At 38.2% G+C, this 14,031-nt stretch overlaps 1 protein-coding gene across 1 annotated transcript; it reads right to left on the reverse strand.

Moving 5' to 3' along the window:
* On the reverse strand, positions 1-12,350 carry LOC117328119. Its single transcript, XM_033885497.1, has 6 exons — positions 12,086-12,350; positions 7,203-7,568; positions 5,739-6,095; positions 4,593-5,360; positions 1,771-1,858; positions 1-559 (listed from the first exon to the last, which is right to left on the reverse strand). The coding sequence occupies exons 1-6, from the start codon at positions 12,150-12,152 to the stop codon at positions 196-198; spliced, it is 2,010 nt and encodes a 669-aa protein (XP_033741388.1). The 5' UTR covers positions 12,153-12,350; the 3' UTR covers positions 1-195.
* Between the last annotated feature and the right edge of the window lie 1,681 nt (positions 12,351-14,031).

Consider the following 14,031-nt stretch of genomic DNA (forward strand, 5'->3'; position numbering starts at 1 on the left):
TTCATAGACAGATGTGTTTATTTCAAAGTGACACCACTATGTGGACAGAAATACCGGGTCCTCTATGTAGCTCGTACGTTTTCCATGCACAAGTTAGACAATTACATATACATGAAGCAAATTAAAACTTAATTTAAAATTAGCACTTGTTTACAACAATTGGATTGAAAATATGTTTACAAATTCTCGGAATACTCAGATGTTATTGTCGTAGATTCTCTGTTCGTCACTACTCGCCTCTCCGGCAGTCGGGCAGGCTAGGTTTGATATTCCTAGAACAGTTCCATCTGATAAATCGGCCGCAACAGGGCGGCTTCCGCTTCCGGTGACATTGCTGTCTTCTCGTGCTCCACGAGATGGCGTGTATGCGGTACTGTAGGGGTCTGAAGGGTCATCAAGATCTAGTTCGCTCCAACCCGCCTCAGACCCTTCACCCTCAGAGCTTACATACGTGGCGTTGACGTGCACACGCCCAAGGTTGTGGGTGGGAAGAGTATATATAGCACCAGCATTCCCCTGCGAGGCGTCTTCGCCTCCCTCGGAGTCATTCTGTCGCCTCCTGCAATGTAACGCGATAAAACTAGATGTTCATTATATCTAAATATTGATGTTTGACGTCAGTTTCATTCAAAAATATTATATTTCCCTGGTGGCCTGTGTATAAAATATTCTGAAGTCTCCCGCAAACTGATGAATTAAGTTGGTGAGTTGCGTATGACATGAGTGTCAGGGTTTGTTGGATTGTGAGTGAGTGAGTGAATGAATGTAATGGTAGTACGTAATGATAGTGAATGCAGACTATGGATTGAGAGCTCTGAGTGTCGCTATGGATTCAGTGTTCTGAGTGTCGCTAAGGATTCAGAGTTCTGATCGAGTGTCGCTAAGGATTCAGAGTTCTGAGTGTCGCTAAGGATTCAGAGTTCTGAGTGTCGCTATGGATTCAGTGTTCTGAGTGTCGCTAAGAGATTTGGGTGTAGTTGAGGATTTCTGTGTTTTTGAGTGTAGCTGAGAATAGGGAGATTGTAAGTGTAGCTAAGGATTCAGAGTTCTTAGTGCAGCTATGGATTCAGAGTTCTGAGTGTCGCTATGGATTCAGTGCTCTGAGTGTCGCTAAGGATTCAGTGTTCTGAGTGTCGCTATGGATTCAGTGCTCTGAGTGTCGCTAAGGATTCAGTGTTCTGAGTGTCGCTATGGATTCAGAGTTCTGAGTGTCGCTAAGGATTCAGTGTTCTGAGTGTCGCTATGGATTCAGTGCTCTGAGTGTCGCTATGGATTCAGTGCTCTGAGTGTCGCTATGGATTCAGAGTTCTGAGTGTCGCTAAGGATTCAGAGTTCTGAGTGTCGCTATGGATTCAGTGCTCTGAGTGTCGCTAAGAGTTTTTGGTGTAGTTAAGGATTTCTGTGTTTTTGAGTGTAGCTGAGAATAGGGAGATTGTAAGTGTAGCTTAGGATTTGGAGTTTGTGAGTGTAGCTGGGAATTTGGAGTTTGTGAGAGTAGCTGGGAATTTGGAGTTTGTGACTATATGTGGGGAGCGGGCGTTTTAGTGCAGCTAGGCATTGGGAGCTTGTGAGTGTGTAGCTGAGGATGTGGAGTTTGTGAGTGTAGTTGAGGATTTGGAGTTTGTGAGTGTAGCTGAGGATTTGTAGTTTGTGAGTGTAACTGAGAATTTGGAGTTTGTGAGTGTAACTGAGGATTTGGAGTTTGTGAGTGTAGCTGAGGTTTGGGAGTTTGTGAGTGTAGCTTAGACACTCTGTGTCACGATTACGTACCTTCTACTACAGAGCATTACCATAACGACACCTCCGACCGCTGATAGGACCGCACCCGTACCTCCAACAATGTACGCCGCCAGTCGTCCTGTGAAGAAAATAAAGACGTTATAGGGGCGATAACTCGCACAATGTGATATTGTATATCAAATCCCTTTAGTCATTATAGGAAACCTTCGTGTGCATTTAAACTAATCAAACTATCAATGAAATAATGGAAACGAGGGCGCCAAACACCCTATTACTGTAACAACACAACACTACCTGTAAGATCTACATATATGAATGGGATCGACTTGCCCAGCTAGTCTGTTTGTAGAAACCTTACATATTCCTATTCCAGTGTGTCGAAATGTCGACAAAATGTTTTAAAGGAATGAAACTACTAGAAAGTGACGTCATCATTGTATTACATGACGTCGGATTGAGTATGCTACACCGGTATCAAGATGTAACAGTTGTACCAACGATAATGAAATCAAGTGGATAGTCAGTCGAAACTTAAAAATAACTAGACCATGTCAACTGTAATTATTAAATTAACTTTGGCAATTTATATATGTACCACTGAAAAGCTATCAATAGTAAATCGCTGGATTAAACATCACTTACACCTGGATTAAACACGACATACACCTGGATTAAACATCACTTACACCTGGATCTAAGATCACTTACACCTGGATCCAACATCACTTACACCTGGATCTAAGATCACTTACACCTGGATCTAAGATCACTTACACCTGGATCTAAGATCACTTACACCTGGATCCAACATCACTTACACCTAGATCCAACTTCACTTACACCTGTATCCAACTTCACTTACACCTGGATCCAACATCACTTACACCTGGATTAAACATCACTTACACCTGGATCTAAGATCACTTACACCTGGATCCAACATCACTTACACCTGGATCTAAGATCACTTACACCCTGATCTAAGATCACTTACACCTGGATCTAAGATCGCTTACACCTGGATCCAACATCACTTACACCTGGATCTAAGATCACTTACACCTGGATCTAAGATCGCTTACACATGGATCCAACATCACTTACACCTGGATCTAAGATCACTTACACGTGGATCCAACATCATTTACACCTGGATCCAACATCACTTACACCTGGATCCAACATCACTTACACCTGGATCTAAGATCACTTACACGTGGATCCAACATCATTTACACCTGGATCCAACATCACTTAACCTGGATCTAAGATCACTTACACCTGGATCCAACATCACTAACACCTGGATCCAACATCACTTACACCTGGATCCAAATTCACTAACACCTGGATCCAACATCACTTACACCTGGATCCAACATCACTTACACCTGGATCCAACATCACTAACACCTGGATCCAACATCACTTACACCTGGATCCAACATCACTAACACCTGGATCCAACATCACTTACACCTGGATCCAACATCACTTACACCTGGATCTAAGATCACTTACACCTGGATCCAACATCACTAACACCTGGATCTAAGATCACTTACACCTGGATCCAACATCACTTACACCTGGATCCAACATCACTTACACCTGGATCTAACATCACTTACACCTGGATCCAACATAACTAACACCTGGATCCAACATCACTTACACCTGGATCTAACATCACTAACACCTGGATCTAAGATCACTTACACCTGGATCCAACATCACTTACACCTGGATCTAAGATCACTTACACCTGGATCTAAGATCACTTACACCTGGATCTAAGATCACTTACACCTGGATCCAACATCACTAACACCTGGATCCAACATCACTTACACCTGGATCTAACATCACTTACACCTGGATCTAAGATCACTTACACCTGGATCCAACATCACTTACACCTGGATCCAACATCACTAACACCTGGATCCAACATCACTTACACCTGGATCTAACATCACTTACACCTGGATCCAACATCACTTACACCTGGATCTAAGATCACTTACACTTGCCCTTTGACTCTATTAACATCAACCTTCCAAACAGTGATGTCGTGTTAGAGATACCCTGATGCCGCTATTTGAATCTTTGACAAAATAAGAAACATCATTTACAAGCATCAATGTCGCAGAAGAAACACATGAGAATGCAACGAAATGCTATCTCGTTAAATAGCTGTGACAATTTGTGTTCAACTAGAAGTTTTATAGCACCATGCACTGACGTTCCCTGTCCACATCCAATTTCCCAGACCAAATACCCAGGCCATATTTTCATCAGTGTTCCTCAACTTAGAGGATATTTACGAAAAGTTTCCTTTACTAGGGTTTTACCTTAACACCAACAACTGTTTCCTACAGAAACTGCAGGTAAAGAAACATTGATGCAATTGGGGTCTAGTATATATACAGAAGGGGAAAACCCACTTCAGAAAGGTATTAGCGCAGTAAACAAAAAAAATATGGTCATACAGCTAAACCATTGGTATGATATCACTATTAAATACATTATCGAATTTCAAATCTCCGTTTTAAGTGATTTAAATGCGTACAAATAATAGATCTGTACTACTAGTCAATGAAGCCTCTTTTTACGGAGTAGAAATGGGACAGAAAACATGTCAAACCAGCTTTAAAGTATTTGTGTGTCTACTAGCAGGTGCGTTAATCATTAGAAAATTGTCAAACTGTTTTACACAGTCCCACCTAAGGAGTCTTCTTAATTCGCCCTTGTTACGTACATCAGAATACTTCAATGGCACATTAACAGAGACAAAAATCCCTCGTCTTGCTGAAGAAATATAGAGCTCTAAAAATACCAATTGCACTGACCTGCTTCTGTAGGAAACTTGTCGTCACTGACGTCTTTGCTCACGTGGGCTTGGGGTGCAGGAGGTGGAGTATTAGTAGCTGTGATGCCATTTCGCGCAGCAGAATTTCCAATGAATTCCACATCGGTAGGGAGCTTGGCTGATTTGGTACCATTTACTGGGGGCCTAGGACCTCTTGTTGGCGGACCTTTGTTTTGTGGCCAACGACCCATCGGGGGAGGTTGTTGATAACCCCATCGCTGAAACATAGGACTATCTGCAAAAAGATCCAAGTTTCTATTTCGGCGTGGGCGCATGAATCTCCAAAAGCGGGATGGAGGTAAGTATCTGGGTCGGCTGTAGTGAGGGACGTGGGCCTGAGGTGACGTCTGATTATTACCACCGGGCCTTGTTGCGTTAGCCCTCCCCACAGGCTCCGGTCCGTACGGCGGGTAGTGTCTCGGTCCATACCGTTGTCCATTATAGTAACCCCTGTCCCAGTAAGGCGGGCGATGTCCACTGGGCGCTCGTTCGGGCCAGGTTCCGGTGCGTGCAGCATTTCTTCCCGAACCTTGTGTAGCATTTCCACTGCCATAATATGGGTCTTGAAATGGCGAAACTGTTGTCAAAAATCTGTTATAGGCGGTGTGGCCGTACGGACCGTTAAAATATCCACCGAATTGTCTATACAAAGGATCGTTTCCGCCTCCCTGAGTATTTGTTTGTTGGTCCTGTTCAGAAAACACAGCGCCACACTGGACAGACACGTCATGGGAGGAACCGTCCGGCACTGTAACATAGCAATTTGAAAACGAATATATTGCAAAATTCTGTCATGCTTCAGATGGACATTTAACAACCAGATATCGATTATTGGTTCAGTACGTTGTTGAGCTTTGCTAGAGCATTCCCAATTGTTCTACACATTTCAATAGCGAAATAGGAACTTTATGATTAAATACCAACTTACAAGTTTGAACCACACAGCTCGACCAATGTATTATAATGGACAAGAATTCAACAGATTCTTGGTAGGAATTTGAACTTTGACCTTTGACCAGATGTTAAATCCTCGATAGTTTTACGTGTCACCTTGACAAGAAGCGTACAATTGTGATCGTCTATGGGCAGACATTTAGAATTTTAAATATAAGAAACGAAAACAAACCTATGATTTTGGACATGAAGCCGTTGTTGAAGAATGGTGACTTGGTCCCGTAAGTAAGCCGAACTGAGCCGTCGTAAGTGTCCTTTGTGACCGTCTTTCGTCCGCAGATGTTGTTCTGCTTGTTAACGGCTGATTGGTTACCCAATGACTTGCTCTCAACTAGAAGGTAGTTGGTGGCACAGTGTGCACTGTCCGTGTTGGATTGGACATAGTCCAATGTTATTTGTCCATTCACTCGGCCTTTTATGATACATTCACATGTGGAGGCTCCGCTCGCGGTTTTCGGGGACATGATATACAAGGTGGACAACTTGACGTTCGTGGTAGAGTCGTGACAGATGTCAAACACTGACCAGGCTGAAAGAGCGAATATATCGATATCATTATAAAACATCTTTACCTGGTGTCACAACGTGTGGCTAATATTACCAACATGTGCATACTTTTGTTATAAGTGCATTTGCAGAAACTACAGCTTTGAAATAAAGAACCAACAGCAGAGAACAAAATGGCGTCGACGACAGAATGGTTATGTCACTTGGTTATATACTCGTGGTATCTTTGGCGTACGTGTGTAACATGCTAGTTAATAGTCATTAATCAAATACTAACAATATATTGTATTATATTACATGTATTACATTCCTCGGTGATAGTAATCGAGAAGATATGTTTTCTATGTTTATATATTGGAGACAATGAGATAAAGGTGTACACGTAATGACGTTATACTCACGATTTACACACACGTAATGACGTTATACTCACGATTTACACACACGTAATGACGTTATACTCACGATTTACACACACGCGATGACGTTATACTCACGATTTACACACACGTGATGACGTTATACTCACGATTTAAACACACATGATGACGTTATACTCACGATTTAAACACACATGATGACGTTATACTCACGATTTAAACACACATGATGACGTTATACTCACGATTTACACACACGTGATGACGTTGTACTCACGATTTACACACACGTGATGACGTTTTACTCTCGATTTACACGTGATAACGTTTTACTCACGATTTACACACACGTGATGACGTTATACTCACGATTTAAACACACATGATGACGTTATACTCACGATCTACACACACATGATGACGTTATACTCACGATTTACACACACGTGATGACGTTATACTCACGATTTACACACACATGATGACGTTGTACTCACGATTTACACACACGTGATGACGTTTTACTCTCGATTTACACGTGATAACGTTTTACTCACGATTTACACACAAATTATGACGTTTTATTCACGATTTACACACACATGATGACGTTATACTCAGGATTTACACACACATGATGACGTTTTACTCACGATTTACACACTCGTGATGACGTTATACTCACGATTTACACACACGTGATGACGTTATACTCACGATTTACACACTCGTGATGACGTTATACTCACGATTTACACACTCGTACTCCACATGGATAAAGTTGCTGCTAGTACCACATTGAGGGATCATCTTAGACGTGGTGCTCGGAAAACACCGAATCTTCCTATCACACATTGCGGCCAGACGGCTGTTGCTGTAAATGACGTCATCGCAGAACTCGTTAGGACTGCCACATGACGCAAAAGGACCTCCCTGGCCGTGGATAACTTTTGACACGAGGATGCGCGTGCCAGCTATGTCATCGCATCCCAATGTTCCTGTCATTGTTGCCGAGGAGGACATCAGGTCTTCATCTGAATGTGAATCATCATCTGACTGACTAGAGAAAAAACCAGATGGTCCTCCTTGCAAACACGCATACCGTGTTTCTGCTTCTGGAAGTTAAGAATGAAAATGAAAATAATAATTTGAATACCTCGGACCATAATGTGAACGTTATCCCTGGAAGCTGATCCTGTGTGTGTAATCAAAGGTATAACAGGTCATCTTAGTTATAATGCACAACGTTCAACTTACAAACAAACATGTCGAATTTGATAAACCTGCTTATAACCATTGGCGCCATGAAAAGATAATGAAGTGACACACACTTCCTTACTATGTTATAGCGTTAAAATGGAGACAATAGAGGGTAAAAATGAGGGATTAGCTATCTATTAGTAATGGAAATCATTTTATTTCCATTTCATACTCGATTTAAGAAGATCCTTTATTTTTTACATGACATTTTTATAATACAAAAAACACCGCCGCCGTTTGTGCTTCGCATTAATAGGTGATATCGTGACGTCAACATGACGACATTGATGTTACCCTCTCTGTACATCGTGACAAAATTACAAAAATGAATGAGAGAATATATACCCTAATGATGACATTGTGTGAGAACTTATATCGTAGTTATTCATAATTGAAATTTAAACCGGGAAACTACCCACTATTATGGGGAATCTCTAATGCGGTGCTCCACTCTCTATACGTAAATGAGACGCCAAAAATATGTCATACACGCATGCACAAAATGGTTTGTTTTGAAGAGTGGTAGACTGGCAATCAAAGCAGACCAATGTACTAGTTACCACCATGAAGGCATAGAAAGGGATTGGGCAAAAATCACAACATTATCTACGACTTCAACGTCTGTTACACAAAAATATAAGAAGGATTAAACTTGAATATCCCCCTTTAACTAATGCCAATCTGATTATCATGCGGGAGCGTGTTATTGTGCGTGCGCATGGCTGGTTTACGTTCTATTTTTAGATGTTTATTACTACTTTACTTATGAATTGTTGATGCAGCTTAACGGATTCGAAGGAAATTAAATGAAGATAAGATCCATTTAAATCCATATCATTTATTGTATTTGTAATTTACACTCTGTACTATTCACCAAGCATCTAGAATGATATGACTTAATATCAATATAGGGTTGGATGCCGGGTACAGGATGGTACAAGGATGTACAGAATTTGCGTGGGTAGATAAATCACATACAAATGTACACATCATCACTTTCAAATTGTTCGTATAAAATTTATATTGCATCGAAATCAAGCTATACATACACATGTCTACTCCGTTGAAGGTCCACTGCATCTAAGTTATATACAAGATGTCTACTGCATAAAACCATACATACAAGATATCTACTCGGTTAAAACCATATATACAAGATGTCTACTGCATAAAAAACTGGTTGGTTAAAATCCTACAGAACACATACCTGTGTCTAATTGGTACATTTACATCGAAACAGGTGTTTAGTACGTTTGTCGTAATAAATGAGTCTATTGTGGTCTGTCAATTTCCTAGTTATTGTGATACCACACCTACAAGGTCGATAATATCAATAACTAATATTTATGTTTAATATTGATAAGATAAGTATTTCAAATGACACGATACGGAAATAAATTGTCAGATCTCTAATCAGTAGAGTGTCAGACTATTTATGAATCAGATATGTACTAAATAAAGTATTTAAAGTGTCAATAGCACACGATGCCAGATTTTCGCGAGAAGAAACACGTGTATAAATAAGGATACATGAAAGCATTTAATTACCAACACATAGCTACATGTACCAACATTCATCTACCAACATTCATCTACCAACATACAGCTACCAACATACAGCTACTAACATTCATCTACCAACATACAGCTACTAACATTCATCTACCAACATTCATCTATTCATCTACTAACATACAGCCACCAACATTCATCTACCAACATTCGTCTACCAACATTCATCTACCAACATCCATCTACCAACATACAGCCACCAACATTCATCTACCAACATTCGTCTACCAACATCCATCTACCAACATCCATCTACCAACATACAGCCACCAACATTCATCTACCAACATTCGTCTACCAACATTCATCTACCAACATTCATCTACCAACATTCATCTATTCATCTACTAACATACAGCCACCAACATTCATCTACCAATATTCATCTACCAACATATAGCTAGCCTACTGTGGTATTGTCTAATTATACACACTAACATATACAATGTATATTATGTATATACAGGTAACCCGGACTTGATTGTTTGAGACTCCAGAATGTATGCACTTGCTACACTAAAAGTTGCGTTATTATTGATATTTCTGGTGTATCTTTATCCTATAAAGAATATTGTGTAAATGGGGACTGCAAAACGAAATAAAAGAAACACCAGAAAGTGAAAAACTGGGCCTTCTCGTTTAAGCTAACAAACAAGTTCATTATTTTTGAAATGCCACATTCCTACTGGGCGCTGTGTTAGTTTGTATTCCCATTTAATGATATCATTTAGTTATTTAATGATAGCACTTAGTCATTTAATGATACAATGTAACACTTAGTCATTTAATGATAACACTTAGTCGTTTAATGATATCATTTAGTCGTTTAATGATAACACTTAGTCGTTTAATGATAACACTTAGTCGTTTAATGATAACACTTAGTCGTTTAATGATAACACTTAGTCGTTTAATGATATCATTTAGTCATTTAATGATAACACTTAGTCGTTTAATGATAACACTTAGTCGTTTAATGATAACAATTAGTCGTTTAATGATATCATTTAGTCGTTTAATGATAACACTTAGTCATTTAATGATAACACTTAGTCGTTTAATGATAACACTTAGTCGTTTAATGATAACAATTAGTCGTTTAATGATAACACTTAGTCATTTAATGATAACACTTAGTCGTTTAATGATAACACTTAGTCGTTTAATGATAACACTTAGTCGTTTAATGATAATACTTAGTCGTTTAATGATAACACTTAGTCGTTTAATGATAACACTTAGTCGTTTAATGATAACAATTAGTCGTTTAATGATAACACTTAGTCATTTAATGATAACACTTGGTCGTTTAATGTTATCACTTAAGTCATTTTAAAAATGATATCACTTAGTAATTTGAGGAAACCATTTAATCATTTAATTAAGTGATATCACCTAGTAAAAGCATGTTGTGTGAATACATTCATAATTGAGATTTACTTACAAGTTTTGTTTAAGTTATATCACTTTTTAAAACGACGAAGTAATATCACTTAGAAGTTTAAATTGGTGGTATCGGTAAATGAGAATAAAAAGTAAAACGACGCCCTGTATATATTTCAAGGGAACGTTCATTTTTTGAAGATCATTTTTAATTTGTGATAGAATTCAGACAACATTCGAACTCAGCACTATTACACATGTATCAATAAGAAAGCGTCTTAATATTCTCTAGCGATGGTTACTCTTCTGAAATGTAAAGAAGAAAAAAATATCAACAAGCCATGTTTACATATCATATCAGAATAAATGTTTTTGTTTTTCTTGTAGGAACTGTTGAATATGATCATCACACTACAGATCCTAGTAACGTTTGTTGGTTCTGTGTATTAACACCTGTGACGATGATGCCATTGACTCATTGTAATTGGTGTTATAATCACGTAACAATGAGACATCAGTGTATTATTGACAGGTAACATACACCAAACACGTAGATAGGCCCCAGGACGCACCACTATACATGTTTTCCTTACTGCGCCTTCAGCATTCGATATGTCACCTCGGCAATGAAGACACTGGGTTTCTGACCTCTGTACAGTAGAGGACGCTCAACTGATCACCACATGTGATCAATGAGCTGTAAAAATGCACCATCAATCAGGGCTTTAAGAATAAAAACAAAAAGTCAAACCATTCATCTTTTCAATAACGAAAATCCCACCTTTTTTCTAATTTGATTTTCTGAGTGAAAATTTATTCTAACCATGAACAGTTATGTAAGCTTTTATAGTTTATTGGAATGAGAAAATGACACAAGTAAGGTTTCATAGGCGTTCCTCAACCTTATCTTTACTACCATGGACGAGAATTATTGGTTTTAATGAACATGTCCTATTTAACTTTCCTTAAAAGTAATTGTTTATGTTTTCCTATGGATTTTTTTACGCTATGAAATTAAGACACAAACTCCCCACCCTCCTACCCAACGCAAAAATACAAAACTATGACAAGATCTGTCAATGAAAATAAAGTGATTTTCGAGTTGTATTAGATATTACAAACTTGTCGATGTTGATCTCCATTCTCCCTCACAATATATCCGGATTTAAGAGAAATCATAAAAATAATACACTTTAGTAAACTTTAAAATTGGAAATATTAAACTGGAGTGTTTTGTGTCACAGGAACTTGGCACAAGTCCCCAACACACAGTCCATACTGTATGTATAATAGACCGTGGGTTTGAAATTCGTACCAAGGTACTGTGTTTTACAAATTGTCTTTGAATTTATGTATAAAGTAATTGTTTATCACCTTTAGAAGTCTGATAATTGACAGTTTACTAGACAATACTCACTGGTCCATATACACAGGAACTGTAGAATCAAGCCAAGGCGAAGGAGAACATTATTGTTGTATTTCATTGTCGTTGGTAAAAGTCTAAGATTCCAATTCACGCGCTTGTATGTCCAACTACATTAAGGATTAGCAAGGTTTTGCATAGCTCAGTTCTGTTAGTTCAATCAGTGCTATTCAATGTTATATTTTGAACTGGTCTTTACTCTCCTTCAGATTTCGTTACGTACACCCGAACGTCCCGACTGTCCTCACGGCCGTTAGTGGGGTCGCTGTCACACGTCACATCCGATTAATCCCAAGTACGCATGCTTCATTTCACTTGGATTAACGAATGACATGTAATTAATGTATCGATCATAGTGACGTCACCTTGGACACAATCTGGCATTGTTATCCTCGGAGCATCCTTCGGTACCTGTCATTACACTGTCCCAAACTAATCTAACGTTCCAATATTTCTGATATTTTTTATTTCTCATATAAACATCAGAATTATGTGTACCATATTCCATTTGGTTCCATTTTATTCCGAAAGTTTTACAACTCATATATAAGACAATAGTATATTAACATAACAAAAGGACAATGACTCCCAATCTTACTTCCTCTATCATACAGACTACAAAACCATTCTTGATACATTTACACACTTCTCTGCCATCAACTTACAGAATAAAAATTCACACGTTATAATTAGCACTATATTACACAATAATATCCAATTTAAATACCCTTCAAGAATGTCCTTCCTTGCATTTGATACGGATTTTTAGACAGAGTAGAATAGGACGTTATTTTATACTAAATAGTTCCAGCACGTGATACCCATGCCACGAGTTACGTATTGTTAGTTGTTAATTCCAGTTTCGTCTTTAAACATAGCAAACCGCATGTGGTAATACAAAGGTGCATGCAATGTCTGTATTTTTGTCATAATTGTCATGAATTTTAGAAATAAGTAGTTGTTTTGAAGATGTTTTGCAGATGTTTGACATATGTTTTACAAATCGGAATTCAAATCAGAGTCAATGTCAACACCCAGAACTTTCACATAAATTTGTTATGGCTGCAAATGTTTAAAAAAAGGATTTTATGTTTTCTTTTCTAAACATATAGCGTGAGTTATTTCGGGATTAGCCTGTCTCCAGTTTCAATTAAACCAATTTATCAAATTCTGACTGACTGTTTACTGTGTATTCGAAAGACTGACATCGTCATTACTGGCAAAGGAGGGCTAAAGGAGAGCAAGGGTATTGTCATTTGCGTGATTTTCACAATTTTACAATAAAAAGAAAAAAAAAACCCAAACAACAACATAACAAACAAACAAGCAAAACAAAACAAAACAATTGTAGTATAATGATTTATTGTGTATATTATTATCAATACTAGGGTATTATAATAACTCTTTATTATGTATTTAAGCAATGAATAGTGATTTTGTATGGGGGCAAATGCCAAGGAAACCCGTTACAGGGTTTCCATGGCATTTGCCCCCCGCCCCTCAATCTTGCTGTCATATCGACTATAACAACATTAAAAGCACTGTTCATTACTTTAAAAAACTGAACCAACGAAAAAATTCCCGCCTTTTTTAATGTCACATGACCCACTGGGTATTATAGGCGTATGGTGGCAACTGCCTCCTATTAGCATTGTGTCAATGGGGAAATGCGGAGCAAATGTAAATATATCGTTATCAATACGTATGTATTATACTAGTTGTTTATTATGTTTATATTAACTGATATTTCATATCAAGGATTCTATTAATATTCAACCTATGTGTTTAGTCCCGTGGTTGAGTAACATCAGAGACATATATACTGTACATATATGTCTCTGGTAACATCAACCATTCAATTGTCTGATTTTGTTTTTCTTATTTGATTTTTTTTTATTTGTTATTACTTATTTCTTATTAGAGATATTTTTTTTCTCATT

Source organism: Pecten maximus, chromosome 5, assembly GCF_902652985.1.
Source record: "Pecten maximus chromosome 5, xPecMax1.1, whole genome shotgun sequence".
Taxonomy (NCBI): Eukaryota; Metazoa; Mollusca; class Bivalvia; order Pectinida; family Pectinidae; genus Pecten; species Pecten maximus.